General features: G+C 37.4%; 1 protein-coding gene across 7 annotated transcripts in view; it reads left to right on the top strand.

Moving 5' to 3' along the window:
• The window catches only part of diaph2 (diaphanous-related formin 2), a 381,473-nt gene that overhangs the window by 221,220 nt on the left and 135,318 nt on the right, over positions 1 to 24,935 (top strand). For all 7 annotated transcript variants that reach the window (XM_067599729.1, XM_067599728.1, XM_067599726.1 and 4 more), the window contains 3 exons: positions 7,065 to 7,166; positions 10,164 to 10,403; positions 17,007 to 17,136. In XM_067599729.1, coding sequence (XP_067455830.1) covers positions 7,065 to 7,166; positions 10,164 to 10,403; positions 17,007 to 17,136 — 472 coding nt within the window. The remainder of the gene's footprint in view (positions 1 to 7,064; positions 7,167 to 10,163; positions 10,404 to 17,006; positions 17,137 to 24,935) is intronic.

The raw sequence follows: 24,935 nt of genomic DNA, 5'->3' as shown, positions 1-24,935 counted from the left end.
GCTACAAATTACAGTGTGTCACATAGAATAGTAATACACAATAGCTGTCTCACAGTAAACACCAGCCTTGTCAGCTCTCGGCTTTGCACCCTTCACCTCGCCATGGCAACAACCTTTCCACCAGGTCTCACAGGAGTCTTTCGTCCTAGCCTTGCTTGTTATTATTGTTTATTTCTCTTGTCAATCACCCAGATCACCACGATGCTCATTCATATGCATGGGCCCATCATTACACGTGGTAGCCCATTGGCTGCAGGGTCTGGCAGTGCCCATGCCAGCCTTTGTTCCCTGCTGTAACAACAGGTGATTGTAGCAGCCTGGCACATTGTTGGGCATCATTTGCATGGTGTAAAAGTGCACATGTGGGGCAAGGCGATAAGTATGGCTGTGCATTGGGCCTGTTGGATTAGAGCTTAAGCAGGAGAAACGGAGTCCCCCTTGGGCTTAATTGTGGCTTATTTTGGCACACAGCACATAACTCTCTTCTGCATCAAATGCTAATTTAACAATGGAATGTGAAATACATTATGCTGATTTGGTGGGACTGGAAAAATAAGAAAGAAAAGGAGGAGAAGTATTGAATAAACAAAGTAAAGGCGGGGGAAGGAGAGAGACGAGGCTTGGCTTGGTGCAATATCAAATGTGCTTCAGAAATTGATGGCCAGGACCCAAGGTTCTGCATGTACTTTCCACTGATCATCACCATGCTGCTGATCTCCAGCCACAGGGTCCAGGCCAGGTACTCTGTCCTCAGGTTGAATAATGATTAAAAGCACACATTCATACACACATGCACTCAAACTACAAATGCATACACGCAGGCAAGTTCATGCACAATACAGCACAACAGTTAAATTTTGATTAGGTGGAGTCCATGCAGCTTCTCCTCAGGCACACTGGGTGCTGTATTTTCTTAACCGAGTGAAATTTAGTTTTCTGTTTTCACTCTCCAATTCTTTGTTTCAGTGACAGATGGCACATCACTCACAGAGACGCTCTCAGACAGCAGACTCCACAAACAAATTAATTTCTATTACTGTTTTGCATGCTAGCTCCCTTCTTGTTTGATTGACAGTCTCATCATATACCAGCACTGTATTAGCATGACTGTCTTAGACATTGTAAAAGAAGAATATTCACAAATGAGAGAGAAATTTTCATTGCGGTGTAGTAAAGTTCCTCCCCTTCTTTCAAATGTGACAGGGTTATTTTTTAGCAGATGTTCTCTATATAGCTTGTCTTCATGTATTAGATAAAAAACTATTTTATCATAGATGATCATACATTAAAGAGCCATATGTGTATTCACAATGGAAAGCATACCCCCTTTCAGTTCATATGTAAGCCCTGAGGGCTCACAACAGATTTAGGTGAGAGTGGAATAAGCTTTCAGACAGATTTTGTTTATCACTTGTTGTCCCTGTTTTTATTTGTTTGTATTTTCTACCTCTCTTCTCTGTTCCTGTCTCTTTCTTTACCAAATCATATCTCTCTGTTTATCTGTTTTCTTTCTCCATGTGAACCGTCTATTCTCCTTGTTAATTTCCCCCTTAATCCTGCTTCACACCTCCCATGGTGAATGCGAGTGCTCAGGTGTGCACATTTAAAAAAAAAAACCCTCCATATTTCCTTCTAAAAGACACATTTAATGTCACAGTAAGTCTGTCAGGTTTTCCAGCCCCAACCCTCAAATTAATCCCTCACCCTCTCTCCCTCTCTCTCAACCTTTTTTTCCCCCTATCTCTTAGTGTGTTTGTGTCTTTCTCTCAGACTGCATTTCTCATTTAGTTTAATGCGATTTTAGAATCTGTCACACTCTGTTTGTTGCCTGTCAGTATGTCACTGTAGCTTTGCTCGTCGTGAGATTTGAGGTGTTTGTGTGGTTTGGCGGGGTGTAGATTTGGTAATACTACTGTACAGCAGCCTGTGTGACTGATGTTCATTGTTTGACATATTTACCTGTGAGACAAGATGTTTTCTCTAGTAAGTTACTCTTCCAACATCAGTTGTTGAAAATGACAACATATATTGATCAATGTTCGTAAGATAAAATTTTAGTGTTAATGTTGTACGTATATTTTCAAATAATGCTATTTTTGAAATGTTTTTTGTAAAATATAAACATTTAGAACTAAAAATATTCAATTTTGAAGGCACTGTACTCCCATTTTGCTGAGCGTTATCTGTCAAACCTGTTCCCATTTTGTAAACAAAAACACAGCTTGATAGCCTTTGTTCCACTTTTTAAGTTTCCAGTTCTGTGGTAGTAACCTTTTGTTTGAGATAGATGCTGTCTACACCCACAAACTATTGTGGAAAGTTACTTCTTGTTTGACCTTAAGCTTAGTTTGGGGAAAAGAGAAAAAAAAAAAAAAAACTTTTGAAATTGCACATAATGTCTTTTTTGGAACTGTCAAGCTTTAGTTTGAGAAGTAAAGCTTGTAGAATGTTGAAAAGTCTTCTTGTCTGTCTATTATTTTGTTATTGATTTAAACTGAAGTCTTCACTGATTTGCCATGAGCCAGGTAAGATGCCTGCTGAGGTGTCACGGCAGGAAGATGGCAGTCCCATGTTGCTCTTCATCACAAAGCATGGGCAGAATACCACATGTTTCTCTGTCTCCCAGAGTTGAGGAGAAAATCAATTAAAAGGAGAAAATCACATCTGCCAAGCGCATGGCAGACATGACTCTTCTTCTGTCCTTGTTGTAGACCTCCCATAGGTATAGTAGAGCTGAACACAGTTTACTCAGATTATCTTTTAGACATCAGGATTCTCACTCTTTTCTCCTTTATTTAACTCAGTTTAATAAAGTCTTTATTGCTCTGAGAAGAGCGTTATCGATTGACGTGTCTCAGACTATATCTAGAGGCTTCTTGGTTATCTTATCATTTTGACATTACTGTTGGGAATGTGCTTCTCTCTGCTCTAACTATATTTCACAAGGTAGGGGTCGTAAAGTAGTTATTGTAGATGTTGCATGTCCTGCTTCACACATTATTGATATCCAGAATATCTCCCTGATCCCATATGTGGAATCATGCACACTGTCATAGAATCCTTAATACCAATGTGTTTGGACATGTTTATATTGCACTACATCAGCACCTGGTGTTTTTACCAGCATGATGAACTGTATGTGCATGTTTAAGTTTACGCTTAATACATGCCTAATACCCCCCTTTAAAGTATATTAGCTTGGCATGGGTTCACGGATGCTGTGAAACTGTGAACTTGATTCACTGGAAGCTGGTTGACAGCAGCAGAGATCAAAGTATGGAAGTGAAAGCCCTACAGATACTGTCATCCTCTACAAATGTTTAGTGAACCGTAACCTGTATCTCATTACTTTTACACTCTCCTTTACCCTCATATACACTTCCATTCCTCAAGTACAGACCTTTCACACTCTGGCAGTAGAGGCATTTATTTTACAAATATTCACCACAGTTTATTCATTTATTTATTTATTGTATTTATGCACCAAAAAATGTACAATACCTAGTTAATTTGAGGGGAAGACACCAGTACCAGTGCTGTGAAGCTCCATCAGAGACCTTGAGCTGACCTGCTGACAGCAATTCTATACTAAAATGATTGAGTATTGTTTGCAATGACATCCTAATCTGTTTCGGAATAGAATAACAACCAAAAACAATTCTGTTCACATTAAAATTATGGTTAGTCTAGTTGATCCACGTTTTACACACTGGTGGAAAGAAATTGTGCTAGTGCATGTGATATTGGAGTAGTGGTGTCCCTGACACAGATGAATTGATTCTGATTTGTCAAACTGAGCACATGTTTGATTGACAACCAGAACATATATTCTTATGGTCACACAAAGGGATTTTCAAAAGGCAGGTTTTGAGAGCCACTTAAAACTATGTGTAAAAATATACACTAGTGGAACTGTGAGAAACTTTTGAACTGTGGTGCTGTGTCAGCACAGGAATATTAAATCCAGAAACGAAGGTCATAAGTGTTGTATGAATGTTGAGAGCATTTCTGAGTAAACAAGAAAAAAAAACTGGGGTGCTGCTGGAAGGAATCCATGTGCATTGGTTGCACATTTGGACTTGGACTTTGGCAAGACCGCAGTGCAATATATGGCCATTCTGTCGACACATTAAGTCATTAAAATTTGGGGCATATTTTCTGTTGGTTAACTTAATTTATGTTCCTAGCTTTGGCTTGTTGAAGTTGCTTGTTGCCTGTACTTTATCACAACATTTTATCCACAACAAAACATAGTGGCAGAGCAATTTGTCACTCATATCAACAACAATTTTCCATAAAATGTGAACATTTACCAAAAAACATTGAGTATTTATTTACCACATATTGAATATATTAACTTTTTTTCACACATTCAGCCTCCAATCTGTTTTTATTTTTGACAAGGAGATACTAAGCAACATCTGAATTTTTCTGTTGCTGTTTGCCGTTTTGTTAGTGGATTGCTGTATCTTGGCATATGTGCTGATATGTAGTGCCTTCATCTTCGCCCAAGGCGGTAAATGAATGTGTAGTGTTGCTAGCAAACTTCCAGTAATCTCTCCCAGACTGCTGTGTGTGTCTGGTGGCCTGTGGTGCAGAGTCTGGCCCACCATCATCACCCAGTCTCCCACATTGCTACACATATGGTGCTGCCTTTGTGTCAATTGTGCTCTATGGGGTGTCTAATAATTAACAAGATGACAGACAAATGAAATGACAAGCACAAGGTGGATTCGATTTTCCATTACCTTGCTTTCTTTCTGTGTTTTACAGATGTATTCAACTGTAGCATTTTGAAATGTTTTCAAATAATTTCACCCCTGTCAGAATGGTAAATCCACTCCTAATATAATTACAAATCAAAGTCTCCACTTTGGAAATGGCAAATCCAACAAATGGTCGTAGTTCTGTGTGTGTATGTGTGTGTGTGTGTGTTTATCTTGCCATGAATTTCTGCATGTTTAAGTCACTAACAGTGACACATCTTCATTTTGATAAGGAAACATGAAAAAATGGGCTAAAATGCATTCACCAACATGGACTCTGCCAAGGTCTCCTGTCCTTCATTTATATACTGTAAGGGTGAAAACATAACCCTAATTGTTCAGCAATGCCAGAGAAGAAAAGCCTAAATCATCGTATTTTCCACAGCATTACCAATAATTCATTTTGTGGATGAATGGTTTGCTGCTGTGTTGATTCCGTCCCATTCAGAGCCAATGATACATTATTGAAGAGAACTTTGCTACTAATCTCACAGCAAACTGTGCTTAGAGTTCAAGAGAATAATTTCATATTCAACGTATTGCACTCTCCCTCATATATGAGCATTTTTGTTCAGAGTTTTATTACAACATTTACAGACACTTTAGTCTGAATAGAATCAATCTGTATATTTTATAGATTTTGTTTAGTTAATATTACAAATTTTAAAACTTACAGACTACATTAAAGGAAATTATTATCAAGTCTGTCAAGGTTTTCAGGAGCAGTTGCACGTGCATTTTAGTGATAAGTAACTTTTAACTGTACTCAGGTATATGAAACAGCATCAGGAGGAGTTTCTGTATCAAAAGTCATGTGTGTATAATTAGCAACATTCGCTCTATGCTGTCCATCATATATCCATTCCTCTAAAATAAAAGGGTAAAGAAACAAACATGCACCATATCATCATTTATCTCCATTGTAATTCTAACTTAATTCCAGTTATACAAATATGGGTTTTTTGTTTGTTTGATTGTTTGTTTTTGTTTTTTTGTTTTTTTGTATATCATCAACAATCCTTTCCGCTTCTGCTGTTGTGATCAAAAGCCTTCATTATCAAGGCACCATTGCTTTCTGCAGACCCTAATTGGGGCTTGAGCAAAAGCAAGCAACATTTGATATAATGGCTCACTCCCAAACAGGAATGCCAACCCTGCATTATAGCCTTCTTTTTATACTGTTGAATTCCCTGAGGGAAGGACAGAGATGTCATCATTAGTGGGCAGTAGTTTCTGGCCGCGGTGCCTGCGATGGCTGCTGAGGTCTATAGAGTGGTCAGCCAGGCCTGTGGCCCAGTAGCAGTGTCTGCTCTCTGTTTTTCCCTGTCTGGGTTCCCAGCTGGCCACATGACCCTGCACCAGTCTGCTCCCACTGAATAAATTTGGGGAACTAATGAGGAAGGAAGCATTGTGAAAACCTGGAAAAGGGCACCTCTTCCTCCACAGAGAAAAAGAGGGGAAGAAGTCGCTGTGGTCAATTTTATTAACTTGGCTGACCTTCACACAAACAATTAACATTTACAGATTACACAGCCCCTCCCATTATCTTCCTCATCTCCATCTTAATCTTCAACCTCACCACCAGCAGCATCATCTTTTTTTCTGCTTCTACAAGTGCACTTTAACAGAAAAGTAGCAAATTAGTGCCACACCATTGCGTGTATTTTTTTTAGACTATTGCCAGGTGATGTGGATTATTCAGTAGAAGGTCAGTTATCTGAACTTTCTTGACATGTGCGGTAATTGGCTAAGGGCCACTACTGTCACAGTAAAGCGGCCAACAGTGAGCAGTGATTATGTGACCTTATCTATTCATCCTTCTACCAGACTACCAAGAATCTATACATCCTGACTTAAATATAGCCTGAAATAAAAATAAATATATAGGATGAAAATGCTTTGACAGTATCAGTTTCCCATATAATCTGCATTATTTCACAAATGTATCACAAGCCTGACATGTGAGCGCATGTTTCTCTGTGACTCTAGAAAAGTGCATTCAAGGGCAGTTCAAGTACTAGATTATTGTTTATACTGTCTGTATGAATACACTGCATGTCTATAAGAAGAAGTAGAAGAAGTAACTGTTTTGCAAACTTACCTAGTTTGCAAACAGTTACTTCACAGCAGTTTCACACTTTGCTTGTATGGATTGTTTTCTCCTCCTACTGTGTAAGGTGCTGTGCCATCCTTGTCTTTGAGATGATTTTTATTCTGACATGGACAGAAAATGAGATTTGCATTAACAGTCTCTCTGTGTGTGCTTGTGTTTGTTTGTGTGTGCTTTCCCATTTGTAGAACCTGATAAAGAACCTGCCAGAGCAGAAAGAGCTGAATTCGCTAGCGGAACTAAAGGGTGAATATGAAGAGCTGGTGGAGTCGGAGCAGTTTGGCATTGTGGTGAGTATAATTTCCTGGTGCCTACTAGATCGCCCCAAGAGAGCACACAGTGTGCACAATCATACTCCCAGTCTGCTATAGTCAAACACTTGCAAGCATACACACTTGAGAAATTGAATTCTTCCTTTATTACTCACTCTTTCTGTCTCCCTATACCTCACACAGACACACAGGCACACGCATACACGTTGCACTAACACACTTTTGTCTTCCTCTATTATTGTTTCATACACCAGTTTTATTAGAGCCAGGGAATTAAGAAATGTATTATTTAGAGAGTGTTGCAGTAATGTTTAATTAAAACATATAACAATATAAAGGGCATATTTAATAAAAAAGTAAAAACTTGGTAACCCAACTTCCAAACAACAATGTTTATATAAAACAGCACTTTTGACTCCAGAAAAAAACAGTTCAATCATTTTTCATTAGGATTCAGCATCAAAAACTCAGTGAATGCCATATTTTGACATCAACTGTCAATGTTGTCTCATGATAAAATCATACCCTAAGGTGATGAATCTTGTCTGTGATGAGGTTCTTTGAAAAACATGCAGCTCTAGTCAACCAGCTTCGTGATGTATCCCGATCCTCTAATTGATTTAGAGTGACCAGCTAAAGTTCTGTCTTTTGCAGTGATAGGATGAATAACGCTTTGGATAACAAATTGTAAACTTGGTGTATAGTCTCCAGAAATTATTCTATATTTTGAGAGGCATATGTAATAATTAGAAAGTAATTACAGCTGTAAGTAAGTAGGTAAGGCCCAGTCTGTAATTTCTTGTTTGACTTAATGATGAGAAGAAACATGAGTTTCTTGTGACTCGTCAACCGGAGTCTCCGGACGTCCTGTGTCCGCTGAACAGCATCAGAGAAACACTCGTTTTTAACGTGAAACTGCTTTATTCAGTGTTTTTACTGGTTTGTTTTGGAGAGGAGGAGATTTCTCCGGATAATTCAGTAAAAACTAATCCCAGAAAAACCTCTTGAACAATGAACACTGAAGGAATCATAACCTAAAAACAAGCGGAGCTCTTAGAAACAAGCTGAGCAAACTTTAGCGGCAACTCGGCTCGCAGCCCCTCCAGACATCCTGTATCCACCAAACAGCGTGGAAAAAACACTGATTTTTAACATGGATCTGCTTTATTTAGGGTTTTTACCTGTTTTAATCACTGAGTCTGTTTGTTTTGGAGAGGAGATGACCTCCGTGGATAATTTGGCTCTCGGTAAAAACCTCCTGAACGATAAACACAGAATGAATCCTAACCGGGAGAATGACGGCAGTGGCGGCTATTTAACAGTGAAGACAACAACTCCCATGATCCAACGCTTCTTCACGACATCATCAAACTCTGTCTTTTGTTATTGTTTTGATTGAGAGACCCCCAGCAGCAGAAAATTACATATTGTGCTGATGTTACCATCCATTTACCAAGTGAATACCCAGCACTTTAGACAACTGCAAAAGGAAGTGCTATCTTTAAACTTTGCAACAAGATCATAGAGGTACATTAAACTGTTCCACAGAAGAAATGTTCAATTAGACCCAAAGGATTGCAGATGTGCTCCCATCTCCTAGTTACTTTTTTTACTCATCGAAGGCTTTTTTGCTTATGTCTTTTAGGAGATGTAATGAAGCACGAGGTGACGGTTTCCCTCATGATCTCACCAATGCTGTGATCATATACCTCCCCACTGATGAAGTAGCTCCTCATTGCAGAGCTATTTAATTCTCTGGGGAAATAAGCCATGTTCGAGCTTTTCTCTGCTAGATCTGTCACCAACGTGCTCACTTTCATTATGATTCCTCCTTATTGTATACAAATCAATTCAAATGAAGGAGAGGGGAGAAGTGTGTGTGCGCTTATGTGTATGCGTATGCATGTGTGCAAGGAATTGAAGTGGGTGGGAATGTTAGTGTGGGCGTGGGGGGGTTGGTTGACAGACAACTTGCCCATACACATGAATAAATTTGAGCAGTAATGAAACATTTTGGGCTGGATCTGAAGGTTGCCTTCAAGCACTGGATTATGCAGCAATCTGTAGAATTTGTCTGTGGTTGCTGCTTTGCCACATATCTTAAAGCCAAAAGCCTATTTGTTTTAATTCCCTCCCATTTTTGTAGCTATGTTTACTCTCATTTTCTTCTTCTTCTTTTTTTTTTTTTTTTCTAGCCTCAGTGACTCCTCTCCCAAACAAGCCTATGAGTATTGATTGGAGCTGTTATATTATTTATGACAAATCTGTTTAATGGGAGATTTCTTTATCCACATGAAAGTCAGGAGTGATGCAGGGAACAGGATATTCCAATTTGCTGAACAGGGCAGTTGATTTTCTATTCATTAAAACTAGTCGCAGCAGTGAAGTCAAGGTGATGAAACTTTATAGGATTTCGTATATGTCTGTGTTTGCTCTCTTTATGAAAAGGTATTGTTACAACTCACATTTTTTCATATATCTCTTGAGATTGTGAGGAGCAGAAGTCATCGTTGCACTTGATTGTAATCAGCAAAATGTGGCTCTTTCCTTAATACGTATGTTTTTCAGGGCGGATCACACAAATATTGGGTTGAGTGTGGTGGCACGTTGCACTAAAGTTCAGATTGTCACTTTCGCATCGCAAATGTTTATGCCTCTCAAGAAGTATGTGGATTAAAGAAACAAAAGAAAAAGTAGCATTTTCTATTACTGAATATTCTAAAGAAGCCATCATGCCTTTTCCTGCACTATTGAATGTGGGTGGTTCTTTTGAAATTTGTTACCAATGGTTGACGGTTGGCATGTTGGGTAGAAATCTCAGGAGAGCTGATGAGACTTTAATAAGCTGATCATGTTTTCTTTGAAAACATAATTGACCTTATAAACTGAACATAACTATAGTGTTTATTGTTGGGGCCTTAATCATTTATTGAGATAAAATACCAACTACTTACATTATATCTCTTTTGTTGTTTGTTTTATTTTATTTATGTATTTCTTTCTTCTTGTCCTCAGATGAGTTCAGTAAAGCTCCTACGACCACGTCTCAACGGCATCCTGTTCAAGCTGACGTTTGAGGAGCAGGTGAATAACATCCGGCCAGACATCATGAATGTGACATTCGCCTGTGAGGAGGTGAAGAAGAGTGACGGTTTTAGCAAGCTGCTAGAGCTGGTGTTGCTGGTTGGCAATTACATGAATGCTGGCTCAAGGAATGCCCAGACATTTGGTTTCAACGTCAACTTCCTCTGCAAGGTAACTCACCACCACGCCACACACACAACACAGATGAACAACAGGTTGTAAAAATGTCTGAAACATAAACTGACATTGACTGGATTTCATTTTAGATTGTAAACGTGAGTAATATTATAAACTAGCTTGACTGCAGCACAAATTCAGAATACAAAAGCTGCTTTCACTGTTTTTATTTTTTTGCCTTAAGTGCAGAGAAACAGGAAACGGGTAGAGTGAGGAGCTTAACATGCAACACTGGTCCATGTTTTGTTTATGGAGGAAATTTGCACCTGTTCTGCCCTCATCAAATGTTTTTTTTTTTTAAATCATAAAAATTGTTATCCCAGATGTAAAGATACACAACTGTCACAACTATATCATATTTCATTTATTAAGGGCTACTGCAAGCATACCTCAAAGGAGTTTAAATAAAATAAACAACAACATGATAAAATGTTAAGCACAGAGAAACTTGAACCAGCAGAGGCAGCATCTGTGTTCATTGCCAGGTAAAATCACACCATGCAAAGGTGTGAAAGAGAGGACTGGCAAACATGCACACATAGCTACTATATACTAGGCACAAGCAGACCTGTTCAGTTACTGTACACGCACACTGAAACTTAGATCAGACAGACAGTGAGACGAGGCAGTCCTACACTGTGCTGTGTTCTGAGTCCATATTCCTTAAACTAAGCTGGGAGATAGAGTGTTAGTACTGTAGACAAAGTTAGGGTAAGTCACATCACGCTGAAAATAGGGGTTTATGCTTGATTTAAAATGGTACCTAAACCAGAGAAAGAGCTACTTCAGTGTAAAAGTATGAAGTTGTGGTAGGAAATGTGGTACATTTTTTTTAGTTTTAGTTAGACGTATAGCTGCAGTGCAATGTACTGGGTTTTTATTACTGCATTTACTACTACACTTTTTTAGGCCCAAGTCTTGAAACTGGTGTATAGTGATATACTGATGTGGTTTCAGGATTGGCCATATTAACCAGAGGATGATTTTCTGCAATATCAATCAATCAATTTTTATTTATATAACACCAAATCACAACAAAAGTCATCTCAGGGCACGTTTCACATAGAGCAGGTCTAGACTGTACTCTTTAATTTACAGAGACCCAACAATTCCCCCATGATCAAGCACTTGGCGACAGCGGTAAGGATTAAACTCCCCTTTAATGGGAGTGTAATTATATTTATTTGTGTAGAGTTTATACTGTAAATACTTACATACTATTGATCTATAATTTTCACATTTAGTTGTCATTTTTATTGACATCCAAAAATTCACTGTTTTCCTGTCCATTTTTTGTTTAATCTAAAGCAATTTTGGCACTGTGGATCTGTGTAGCATAGGCATCCACATTCTATGTCTTATCTAGACGATAACACTGATGAATATTTATTGGCTGGCCTACAGTGAACTAGTGGGGGGTGCTGAATCAGGGGCAAGCAACCGCTCAACACTGCCTACAGTTGGCGATCAAGCTGTTTGGATAAACCACCAAAATAAGTTGCAAAATGTGCCTATTAGCCACTTTGTGTGAGAATTTATAACATCTTTCTTTTTCTATATCATTATTTTCCCACTCTATGTTGTTCTGTCTGCAACTGTTATGAGAAGGAAAAAAGAAAACCTGATCTTTCCTAAGTGATCATGTCAAATGAATCAGTCATGTAAAAATACTTGACATGGGATTTCCCATATGGGAGACCTAAGTGTGAATGCCAAAAGCCCCTGCCTTACACGCATATTTGAAGCAAGCAATGTTGCAGGTTCAGTGTGTGAAAAGGGTTTTAGTATGGTGAATCCAGTGTGCCTTTGGTATTCCTGCAAACTGACTGAATCAGTGTGGAGTGTCAGTGTAGAGCCTGATAACGCCTCAGGGGGCTGATTGGGCCATTATTGATGGACAAGAAAAAAGTCTGCTTTCTCACTTTAGTCAATCAAGTAAATGGCCCCCTGGGTGGCAGGTCTAGGGTACCTAATGGGCTCATCAGGGAGGAGGCGGTTGATGATGGGAATGAGCAACAAGGGAAGGGCACAGACTGACCCACCTAAGCCTTCCACCTTCAGCCCCCCACTTTTGCCCATCGTACTGCCAAGGACACACAAATCTCCTGGGAGACAGCCTGGTCACATATATTCAACAAGCCGAATAGCCACTCTGGCTTTACATGGCCAGTGGTGAAATGTGTATTTCATGTCACTGTAGTATAGTGAGAAAGATGAACAGATTACATAATGGTAACTATCGGCTTTAAATTAAATAGGTAATTATTATTTCTCATGTTTCAGATGACATGAGGTTATGTGTAATGAAACGTTTTTGCTGTATTTTTTCAAAGCATACCTGTACTGTTAGACAACACAGATCATCAGAATAAGTATGCTAATTAAGAATATAGAGGAGAGTGTTGCCATAATGTAACATATTTGGTAGGTGGGTAAAACCATCTGCTGTATAACTCAAAAACAAACAAATATTGTTTCTCTTGGGTTTTATCCCTGTCAAACTGAGGGAATAACACTTTCAGGCTCTGCTTAATAATTAAAGACCACATGGCGATGGTTTGTGTTAAATTTAAGTTGAACAGAACAGACTACATATTAGGAACTTGACATGGAACAGTAACAGAGAGTCATCTACCCAACATCAGTGTGGCCTTGTCTCCTGCTTTTAAAATATAAAATTTTCCATGGCTGAAATTACTGTTTCAATTACCTGTGCTATTACACAATCCATGTCCAGCACATGTTTGTATTGGGCATAAGGTGACTTCACATCCATGCATTCACAGAACTAATCCCCAGCAGTGGCCTTTTGTGCATTTATATTTTTCAACAAGAGCTATTTTTTCTTCTTCTTAGACATTGTAATATAAGATCGTATGTGCAAGTACACAATGAATTTTTCCTGTGCTGCAGCTCTGTCTGCTGAAGTTAAATTGAGAAATCAAGCACCGACAATCCTTCTGTTAGTGTGAGGGTTTTATATTCCCATCGCCACTTCTTCTGTTATTCGTTAATTATTGTGTTATTTATTTATTTTCAATGTAGATATTTAACTGGAAGCTTTCCGGCTTGTAATATACCATGCCACTCTAAATGCTCAATGTATTGGAATATATTGTACTAACTAGTGAGGGATTTGGAGTAATGCTACCTCCAGGCATTTTATATTATGAAAGATTGAATGATATCCTTGTTCAGAATTTGCTTTCAGCAACACAGTTATGAAGCATTGTTTTTTCATCAACTTCAAATGAACAGATTAGTTTGAAGGAGGAGAATTTACACACACTATCCAGTTGCACCATTAAAAAGCAGCTAGTGTGAAATGCCAGCTATAAAAAGGCATTTTATAGAAGCTCTTTAAAAAAGATTTGAGGTAAAACTTCAGCTAGCCCAAGCTCTTCAATGAGAGTATTCCAAAGCTTAGGAGCTCTGGTAAAAAGGCCCTTTTACCTTTGGCTCTTAGCACAAACTTTGAAATGGCCAGGTCATGGGATGGACTAGGATTAAAATGGTTCTGGATTTTGACACAGGCCATCTAACTACAACCTGTGCACAGATACTCCACATCCCCTGGCACATTTCTCACGATACCTTGAACCTGCCTGATGTAAAATTTGTGAGAAAATTGCATCAGCACCTTGGGCTTTAAGTAGGATTCCCCCTGCCCTTACAGAGGCCCTCAGCAGAATGTGTTACCACTACCAACAACAGCTCTTTTTATTTCAACATATATTTCAACATATTCTGGCATATTTTACCGTGTCTGATGTCAGATTGAAACATTGTTTTGTTTTATTAAATTTGCTTGGAGCTATCAGTACAGTTTGCAGGTCTTTTGTCTGACTAATCCAGCATTCATAGAAGTTTTTTGGATGTGCGCGCTCTACTCTCTGTTTGCCCTGAATTTGCATTGACCATATTAAGTGTCTCAATCAACATAAATATATATTATATATGTTTACATGGAATTATAATGTTTAATATCTGTGTGTTTATTACAAATCCCAATGTCTGATGTTGTCATCCCCATGATCTCAAGTTCAAGACAGTGTCCCGGTTGTTTTTAAAGCATTTAAAACTATATTCAAAACTTTTAAACTCTTCATGTTAAGCCAATAAAACCCATCAGTAAAACTTGTGTCCCAACTAATTAATCTACTTTAGGGTCTTTTGACCATAAAATTCCTGAAATAATAAAAAGAAAAGAACAGATCAGTGTAACCTGGTGGTTTATGGGTTTTATGTCCCCACACATCCCAACGTTATGTTTTCTGCTATGAAATCACACTGTTTGCAAACAGCCTACAGTAAACTAGGTCTTCCTCCAAAAAGGACAGATCAGGCAGTGCTGCCAGTAATACAAAGTGGAGAGAAAAATGAAATAAGTTGCTTATTATGAGTCCCAAAAAATAAGATAAAATAAAGATAAATAAATGGTTAAACTACAAGTAATTGCTCTGTAAGTGGCATTTTTGTGAGTCCAATTATCACTAGTTGTTTGAAATATTCAAAGGTCCTAGCCTTAACATTTACATTTAAATAAAAACTGAAAAAATTTCAATCTGATTATACTGTACAAATTATTTCATCAGAGTTGTACATATTACATTACAAATACAGCATTGGGTAGAGCAGGCAGAGAGGTCTATTTATGACTCAGTGAATATGCATGCTCAGTGGACTCGGTCCAGTCTTATTATGTCAATGATATTCACCTCACAATGCTAATATACTTTCAGTTTCATCAGATAATTTTAATGACTGCCTTATTACCTGAAACCACACTGTTTCTCCACTTACACCCACTGAACTTAATAAAACCCCACAGTATGCCCATTCTTCTCCCCTGTATAGTCACCAAATTAGTCCAAGTGAGGCTATGCACAATACCCACCTACCGCACTACTTTATTTAAAATGATTGTTTCAGTTAGGGTACTGTTGTTAAGATTCACAAATCCTTAAATTACTTTTTATACCTCTCCCAGTTTACCTATCTTACCAATATTACATATTACTAATATTAGTAAGCAGATGAGATCAGTATCCCAAAGAGGCACTTTCTTTGTGAGGTAATGACAGTTCAGGGTATAACAATAAACAAATTAAAATCCATGAAATTAAACTGTGATTACCAAACGTAAGAAACTGGCTGATCCTCATCTAATGAAAATAAGTGTGTGTTTCCGTGTTTGTGTGTTGAGGGTATGCCACTTACTAATTGTTTCAACTCACCATTGCCTTGTTCCGTGTTTGTGTGTGTGTGTGTGTGTGTGTGTGTGTGTGTGTGTGTGTGTGTGTGTGTGTGTGTGTGTATGCATGTGTGTGAGCGTGTACACGTGTGCCTGAATGTGCACATGTGTGGGCATGTCCAACTGCATGCTGTTTGTGGTGCGGATATTATCAGTATGAGTGCACAGAGGTGGATTGTGCTAATTAGCTTTCCCAGCGTGCCTTTCGAACAGCATGGCAATCACGGTAGGGAATGAATATGGAACAAGTTTCCTATGCACTGATGTGGAGACTCTGGCATCTGTATGAACATAGACACACACACATGATTCACAAACACAGTACAGTACTTTCACTCAAACTTTCCTACCACAGTGTTCTCTGTTGTTTTATTCTCATGTGTGTGGTGTCATTTAATGTGTGTACATATATGCTGTGCATGTGTGCCATCTGTAATTAGGTGCAGAAATATGATACACTCATCATAATACATCTTTCTTTTATCTCCTCCTGTGCTTCTGTCAGTCCCTCATTTGAAATTGGATATTGGCTGTTGATTAAACTGTTGACAGCTACATATTACATTAAGTTTTATATCATCCTGTGGGCCTTGTACCACTGAAAGATAGACTGTATACTTGCTTCTTCAATTTCTATGAAACCATGGATGTTGCCATCATGTAGGCTTGTTGAGGAGATTTAGTTGTGTGCTGAAAACAAGGTAGTCAGATAAGCCATGCTTACCATATTTTAAACGTCTCACATTTAAACTAAACATTAAAGTAAAGCATTTTTATTACTGTCATGGCCATCTTCTATCAGGACATTATGTGACATTGTATTTCTCGGCCATATGACAGATGACTCTGGAATTCAGGCGATACTTTCAACTTGTTAGGAATTTATTTCCTCTGTTGCAAGTGTAACATCAGCCTTGAGAGAAGTGTTGTAGGTCAAACTGGATACTTTTGGGGTTGAATAAAACCTCAGCAGACACACTGAACAGTAAGTGCACGTAGAAAGCCAGTACTTGTACAACATTTAAATGGAATATCTGCTGTTCTGAATACATGCATACAGAAAAAAGCAATTGAATTTGCTCTTTCATTCAGTTATTCTAAGAAGTCTCACTGTTTTTGTATCTTCACTGAGCTTTGTGATCATGACCAAACTGGTTGGATTTTTGAAAACTTTGGGTAATACAGATAATTTAGAAATTTAAATAACACGCTGAGACAGTTTTGCTGAGCCAAGAGAACTGTAGAAAAGGTGCTTAAACCTCTGTGTGGTACATTTGACAAGTAAATAAGTGTAAACATTGGGATAAATCTTTTTTTTCTCTTTTTCTTCTTCTTCTTTTTAGCTTCGAGACACTAAATCCATCAGTCAGAATACAACACTTCTTCATTTCCTGGCTGAGAAGTGTGAAGAGACTTATCCAGAGATTCTGAGGTTTCCAGATGAGCTGGAGCATGTGGAGAATGCCAGTAAAGGTATGTCTCTTTGTAATATACCTAGTCTCGTGTTACCAGACAATCAGAAATCACCACCTACTGAAGTCTGGAGATTTCTAAATGTACCGTAGTTGCTTGAACGGCGGTGAGAACGGCTGCTAACAAACCTACGCCCCTTGCATTTTGTGCATTATAGAGGTTAAACTGGCAACAGGAGAAAGTCTTTACTGTAGGCAGTGCGACTACCGAAAGACATATATATATAAATACATTATATTGCAATTCTGAGCCTTAATAATGTTAATTTATTTATTTGTTTTAAACAGTCAGTCTTCACTTGTCTATTATATCCCTTGATGGCAACTAGAACTCTCTCCTTGTGACAAAAATAGAGTTGTTTGCCTGACCACACTGTCATTCAGCCTGTCAATAAACTAATTCCACTCTAATTCTATTCTCAAGCATTTGGTGGAATCCCTGCAGGCTTATTTACTTTGTTAGACTCGTAATTGGTTATTTAATCTAATTCAACTAATTATGCACTTGACTGAGGCTGCCTGCTATTGTGTAAGTGGACTGAATAGTCTTCATGTATTGTATATATTTAGATGTCAATATGCACAAATTTTGAATTATATCAACTTTGTCATTTCACCGAAAAGTGAATTATTCAAGGAGATGCCAATTAATTGACTGAGGCCAGGAAATAAATGTCTCTTGCAAAAACCCTCGGGAACTATTTAAGGACTAGGGATGCAATTGTTTACTCTGTGCGCACCTTGCTTCTCTTGTTTAATTGATCATCACATTTACCTTAATAAGGTTTTCAACAAGATTGTGTAACAGTGAAGGAGACTTCCCTTTACACTTTAAGACATTGAAAGTGCTAACACTCCTACAGATGTACTGAGTTGAATTAGAGGAACAGATACAATTTTTAGCCATGTTAGTGGCATGGCTCGATGGATGGCAATGTTGGTTGGTCAGTTAGTCCACCACTTTGGTCTAGACTGAAATATCTATCAACTATCACATGGATCCTTAAGAAATTTTGTGCAGACATTCATGATCCCCAGAGGATGAATCTTACTGACTTTGATGTACTGCTGACTAGTCCTGTAACGTCACTGTGAGGTTGACATTTGTGGGCCAGAGTGAAATATCTCAACAACTATCAGATGCATTGTGATGAAATATACTACAGTTATTGAAGGTACCTAGAGGATAAATTCTAACAAATCTGGTGATCCTCTGACTTTCCCTCTAGTGCCACCGTCAGGTCAAAGTTTTCACTTAAGCTTGATGGATTGGCACAAAATTTGGTAAAAACAACATAGACATTCATGATTCCCAGATAATGCATTGTAATGACTGTGTCATGTAATCAATGATCATTAGACTTTTCCTCTAGTGCCACCATGAAGTTGACTTTTTGATTCTTTTATTGAAGTACTGTATCTCGACAACTATTTGATGCATTATCATGGAATTTGGTACACACATTCGTTGTCCCTAGAGGATGAACTGTAATAACTTTGATCCCCTGACATTTCAGGAGATCATTTGTAGCATTTAGCTACAGCCTTACAGTGCTGCTAGCATGTCTGTAGACTCTTTATTTCAGACTTCAGACTCATGAATCATTTCATTTCAAATCTTCTCCTGTCTTTTCTTTGTACCATTAAGGAACAATTTTCTTGCTACACTCATGTGTTATGCCATTGGTTTTACTGTGTCTATAGCATATTTAAGCCAAGGAAATAAGAAACTTAAATCTCTGTTTACCAGCCTAAAAATCCTTTTTATTAGATTTACTCTGAGGCAGATCACAAAAGAACATAGTGATCAGAAGCCATGCGCGGGCCCACTCCATGTCTATGGAAAGCTTTTACTGCCTTGTTGAACGGTAGAGCATTGCTGAATTATTTACCACTATCTCCAGATCCTTTACAGGCTTTTGGTCTCCTGTCAGGTAAACTGGCTAAATAAAATTAAACAAAGCTGTCTTTTCTCCTTAATACACTGCACACTCAAGTTAAAAAACAAATTATGCATGATAGCCTCCTCTGATAGCAGTGTTTTTTGAATTTCTTTTGAACATTTGTCTCTTACCTTAACCCCCTCTTTCTTTTTTTCACTTTTGTTTCTGATGGAACAATTTTACTTCCACTTAAAGGGAAACTTCAGTATTTTTCAACCTGGGCCCTATTTTCCCATCTTTTTGTGTCTAAGTGACTAATGGGGGCAACAATTTTTGAAATTGGTCCAGTATTGAGCGAGAGTGCTTCAGGCGGCAGCTGCAAAACAGGCTGCAATGTAAACCTTTGGGGCAATAGCACCCCATCAATGTACGTCCACTAAAAGTGAAGTTGAAGTTCCCCTTTAATACGTTGTGCCTTGTGACTTTTATGATGTTTTATCCAGTCAAACCAAATTTCTGTTTTAAGGAAGTCTAGTAAATACTACATTTTTAATTATTAATTGATATAACCAGCCACAGCTATAAAGGACCTTCTTGTTTATTTGGATTCACGTTACCTTGACAACATCCACTCTTTCTGAGGTTCATATTCAAATAATACACTATAATTAATATTTAGACTTGGGCTACAGAAAGTAAACAATATACCAATGCAATAATAAAATTGCATCTAAACCAAACATATAATATACTGTAGATGACATAGAATAGAACAGATGACAGTAAACCATTTATCTTCTCATTGGTGAAGGAATAGAAAAATTACCATTTTGTTGTGTTTCTCTTGGGTAGTACTTTACACAAACCTGTGTGAAGCCCATCACCCAAGCATCTGATTTCTGATTGTTGATTGTCAGATGTGGGGGATTCAAATGTAATCAAACGGCCATCTATAATGGCTGGAAGTTGTACAATTAATATACGTCATTGATAAGTGCAATCAGGCCAGGATAATTTCCCAAGGAAATCATAATTTTCCCAGGCTTGATTGGCTGCTTCAGATTTTCACCCTTTCAATGCAGAATTTCTCTAAGAAATGGGATTGCCACCTTGCTATCATCTGGATCTTTACACAGTTTTTATTTCACCACTTTACAGGGTTTCAATTACTGATTTGATTTAAAATGGTACATATTTATTTCCTTAAAAATTCAAAATGTATGGGGCTTTTAAATCAGGCCTATTAATATTTAGACAAAGGGGGACTTTTGATTATTGTTGATAGAGATCAAGATAAATTCTCTCTCTGCTCCTTTATTTTATTGACTGATGTGAAAATTCTACCTTGCTGATAGTTACATTCATATAAATAGTAATAACTATTAGGGACCTCTCTTTTTTCCTTTTAAAAGCCCTAAAACCCCAAAATAGATGATTGTATGTTATTACATCAGAGATCAGTATCCCCACAGACTTGCCTGGGAGCAGAGGAGAGTTTAATGGATCTAAGGGTTAACAGTAACTATGACCAAGTCCAGCACATAGAGATGTCCCTTTAGGAGACTCTTCCTCTCTCCTAGGATTCAACTATTATCAAAGCCTTCTTCTATCAAGGTCAATTTTAATTAAAATTCACAGGATTATGTAAGGAGGCAGCACCAGCAATCTGCAGATGTTCCAGATAGGACCTGGACAAAAGGAAGGGTCATGTACTTTTTAATAAATTGTGGATAAACAGCTTTAATGAAATATGAAGAGAAAATAATTGAGGTATTAGTAGAAAATACATGTTTGGGTAGTCATCAAACCTTTAGCTACTCAGATTATTCTTATATCCAAATGAGATTTATGCTTGAGTCAAATTATGTGTAAAATGTGTAAAGATCATTTTATCTCACTTCACTTTTAGTAATTACACTGGTCATTAAATTTGCTGATTTGAACTTGTGCTTACTTTTATTTCTTAAGGTACTAAATCACTGTAAATATATTTATTAAATAGAAAGACAGCAATATTGTAAGAACACTAACATTAATTAATTGCAGGCGTTATTTCAGTTAATGTTCCATCAGTGTAATATTAATCTGTTGTTACAGGCTAAAGGTTTCCAACCAAACAGAGCTACAAAATGCTTGAAAGACACTTTGAGTACAGTCATAAAATCACAGAATGAGAATGAATTCCTGTTCATTAGGTGTGACCTTTACTTCACCAAGATAATTAGCAAGCAATCCACCAGTCCTTTTGTTGCAGTGCTAGTTGCAGCGTTTAAAGGTTGTTGTTTTTTTTTGTTTGTTTGTTTGTTTGGGTTTTTTGCGAAAAAATATAGTTGGGAAAAAAATGTGTATTTTCCTGTATTGTGTAAGTGCATTTTACTGTAGTACTGTACTGTAGTTTACATTGTAAATTGATTCAGACAAAAGCCAAATGTCAGCCAAATGAATGTAATGTAATGCAATGGCGTCCTGGTCAATATAACCTAGAGCAGCACTTTCCCTTCATTTTCTTTGGTTTCTTTGGTTTTTTTCTGGTTTGGTCTGGTTCTCCGGTCACTTTCTTTGATGTTGACCATAGACTAAGGAACAATTGATACATTTTTGGTGCAAATAGCACCACTGTTCTAGCCACTGACCGGGCATGATGACTCTGTACTGAGTGCTTTCTAATTCAGTATCACTGTTTTTATTGTATCTCATGAGGTTTCAGCGTGTCAAATGTATAAAGCATCCATAGAGCACCTTTGTCACCTTTGTCAACTTACGATATGATTTGTTGTCTAGGTATATAAAGTGAATCTGTAATTTTATAATTAATGTTTGTTCACAGAATTTTATTCTCTAGAAAGAAAATCAATCCCAAAAATGGTTGGCTTATTTTTGCCCTGAGGTCAGTGAAAATGAAGAAAACAGTGCTCTATTTTTTCTTCCAAAAGCATTGATTGAAGAATGCTAGTAAAATCATTACAACCTGAAGATCAGACAAGGACATGACTTTTTTTTTTTACCAGACATCTACTGTACAATAGCACTTTTCTCCAGACAGTGAAGAGCCACTGAAGAGACGCAACTGTCTTTCAGGAGTCAAAATCTTTTTTATAGGGATATACCTTATATTTCAAGAGATACACACAGCTTGTTGAATTTTGTTTCTTGTCACTGTAAAATCTTGAAAATTGTTGCCAAGCGTAATAACCAAGTCTTGACACCAAAGGAACATTTTTTACCAGTTTTAAAATAAAAGAAAACATTTGACAGTGTTCCATATCAAAATGTATCTTTTTGAAAACACTTGATAGTTCAATATAAATATTAGAACAGTCAATTAATATACAAATAATAGTAAATTAAAGAAATAATAATTTATTAAATTATTGATAACTGGTTATAAGAGGTCTACTAATACATCTAATACAGCATCTTTTAATTCATAGGTATCTCTGAGTTGATAGTGACCATCTGTCCCTTGCATAGGAGAAGATGACTTGACTTTGTTAATGGTTGCCCTTGTAGATGCAAAAAGGTAATACTAATTAGTCAACTATGACATTGGTTGGCCTTGTCTGAAGAGGTCAGGGTTGTTGTCTAAGAGATCATTTGCCAAAGTCAACCTCTTACCTCCCTTTACGAGACCAATTTTACCTTTATCATTGGCTGTGTATCCAAACTACTACCATATTTCACTGTGAGGTCTATCTCTGTCTGAGCAGAGAATTGGTAGTCTCTCCTGCCACCATGTCATCTTGGATCTCTACTGATAAATCACTTTGAAGGGTGAAGGATTTGAAGGAGGTCTGGGTAGCTCAAAGGGACTCAGGCCTCCTCACTGAAAATGCTCTTTTCCCCCTAAAATGACTGGTCACAGCCCACAACACCCCATCGCCACTGCCAGCTTGAGTTAAATATACACACATTGTTTTCCCTAATTATTTTATTGGCACAGAATAGCATCAGTTGCATTATAATATTTACAGTTGAGGCCGGTCAGAATTGATCCTGGTTAATGTTACAATTGAGAGTCTTTTCTATTTTCAGTGAGCCAAAAAATCCTGATCCACTGTATTATGTATTATTATTATTATTTTCCTTTTTTAGATAATCCTCGAATGAACTCAGGTTAATCATTGTTGCCGGCACTCATATATTAAGCTGATGCAAGACATCTGATTGACATTCCAGAGGAGATTCACTATTAATTTCTCTACACTGTGATAGCTCAGTGCCATGTTTGACAGATATAGTATATGTGCTGTTTACATGTTGCTCATATTTTCTCTTATTTTGCTCTTTCGGTCAGCATTCAGTTTAATGTTAAAATCCATGTGCAATACGTTTTTAACAACTAAACATACAATTTAAAAAATGACCTTGCTTCCAATTTCTAGCTTAAACCTTAATGAAGTGTGAAAGTCTCAGTTTCAGATTAGCTCTCCATTCCACTACATTCCCATACTTTTTTTCATAGTTTTTTTCTTTCTGTGGCTTTCCAAAGACAGTGAGAGGTTCTTTCAATATTTTAGGCAAAAAATGTATTGTGCTCACTCTCACTGCTCATCTGCCTGACAAGTGAGTATTCTCCAAAATGGACAAGTATTATCTGCATATCTTCCTTATTCTTCTGTTATGATGCACCATTAATTTATTTAGCATTTACAAGCAGTAAACATTGATTCATGGATTTTAACATACTATAATGTTGTTAGCTGATATAAGTGTTTATTAATGTATTTGTCAATAATTATAACTATAACTCCTCCTGTGGGCACCCATAAGTGGAGGCTGGTGTATAAACATAATGAATGACAACATAGTAAAACACAATTGTAATAATGTGAAATATGTCTTTATGAGAACTTATATTTGATAAATACTTCACATTAATAAAGATGTCCTCAAATCTGCTTATAATAATACATTATAATATTCCATAAACCATTTATTAAATGTGTATATACTTCTTATAAATGGGGGGGACTTGATGTAAAGTGTCCCCTCAATACTTAACACATACAGTATGTACTGTACATATACTATATACATGTACTATTGGATATTGAGAATATAATAATTTGAAATGTAGTCATAGAATCCACTATTTTCATACCCCTGACCTCATCTTAATAGCAGCAGCAAAGCCTTGAGAGAAGTGTCATTGGCCAATTTGCCTTGTTAAATCCCCCCCAGAGATGAATATGTGGGGCCTGACAATGGGAACTAAGTCTGTGTGGTGATTCCACTCAATCAGTGGTACAGTGACAATCTGTCTTGACAATCCGGGAAAAGAGGAAATATGACACAAATGTTCTCATAAATCTATTTAGTATAAGGCATAGCCAAGGGCAAAGTACTTTGGAGCCTTTGAGAGAGAAAATGGAGAATGAGGGGGGAAAAAAGATGAACTTTGAGGATATTAATACCGCTGTGAATATATCTATTATCCACATTCATTTCAAGGCACTGCAGCATAATAAAGCAGTGCCCATTTCCCATTTAAACTCCTAGCAGTACTTGGCTCTGTATTACGTAGACAAAATGCTTTTCTGGATGGGGTGGAACACAGAAGGGATCATTTGTCTTTCTGTTTCAATGGAGCTGCAAGGAATCATGGGGTTGAGAAAATTTTCCCTCATGCCAGTCCAAAGAGGCTATCTAACTGAAGACAGCTGCATAGAAGCTTGAGGAAGGATGGATGTAATTCAAGACAAACACTTTAATACTAATGCAATGGATGCATGAATGTTCATTTTTGCAAAATAGATGCATTTGTCATTGAAAGAAACTCAAGATTTACATGTGAAATTGATACTTAGCACTGAAACGATTGCTCAATTATTTCTTTCACAGCTGACATTGTGTGCTGACTCAATTTAAAAATTGAGGACAGATGAAAGAAACATGTATTTCTGGTACAATGTAGCAT

This window comes from Thunnus thynnus, chromosome 9, assembly GCF_963924715.1.
Source record: "Thunnus thynnus chromosome 9, fThuThy2.1, whole genome shotgun sequence".
NCBI classification, from domain to species: domain Eukaryota; kingdom Metazoa; phylum Chordata; class Actinopteri; order Scombriformes; family Scombridae; genus Thunnus; species Thunnus thynnus.
The sequence above is the reverse complement of the archived record's forward strand: the minus strand, read 5'-3'. Positions and strand labels throughout refer to the sequence as shown.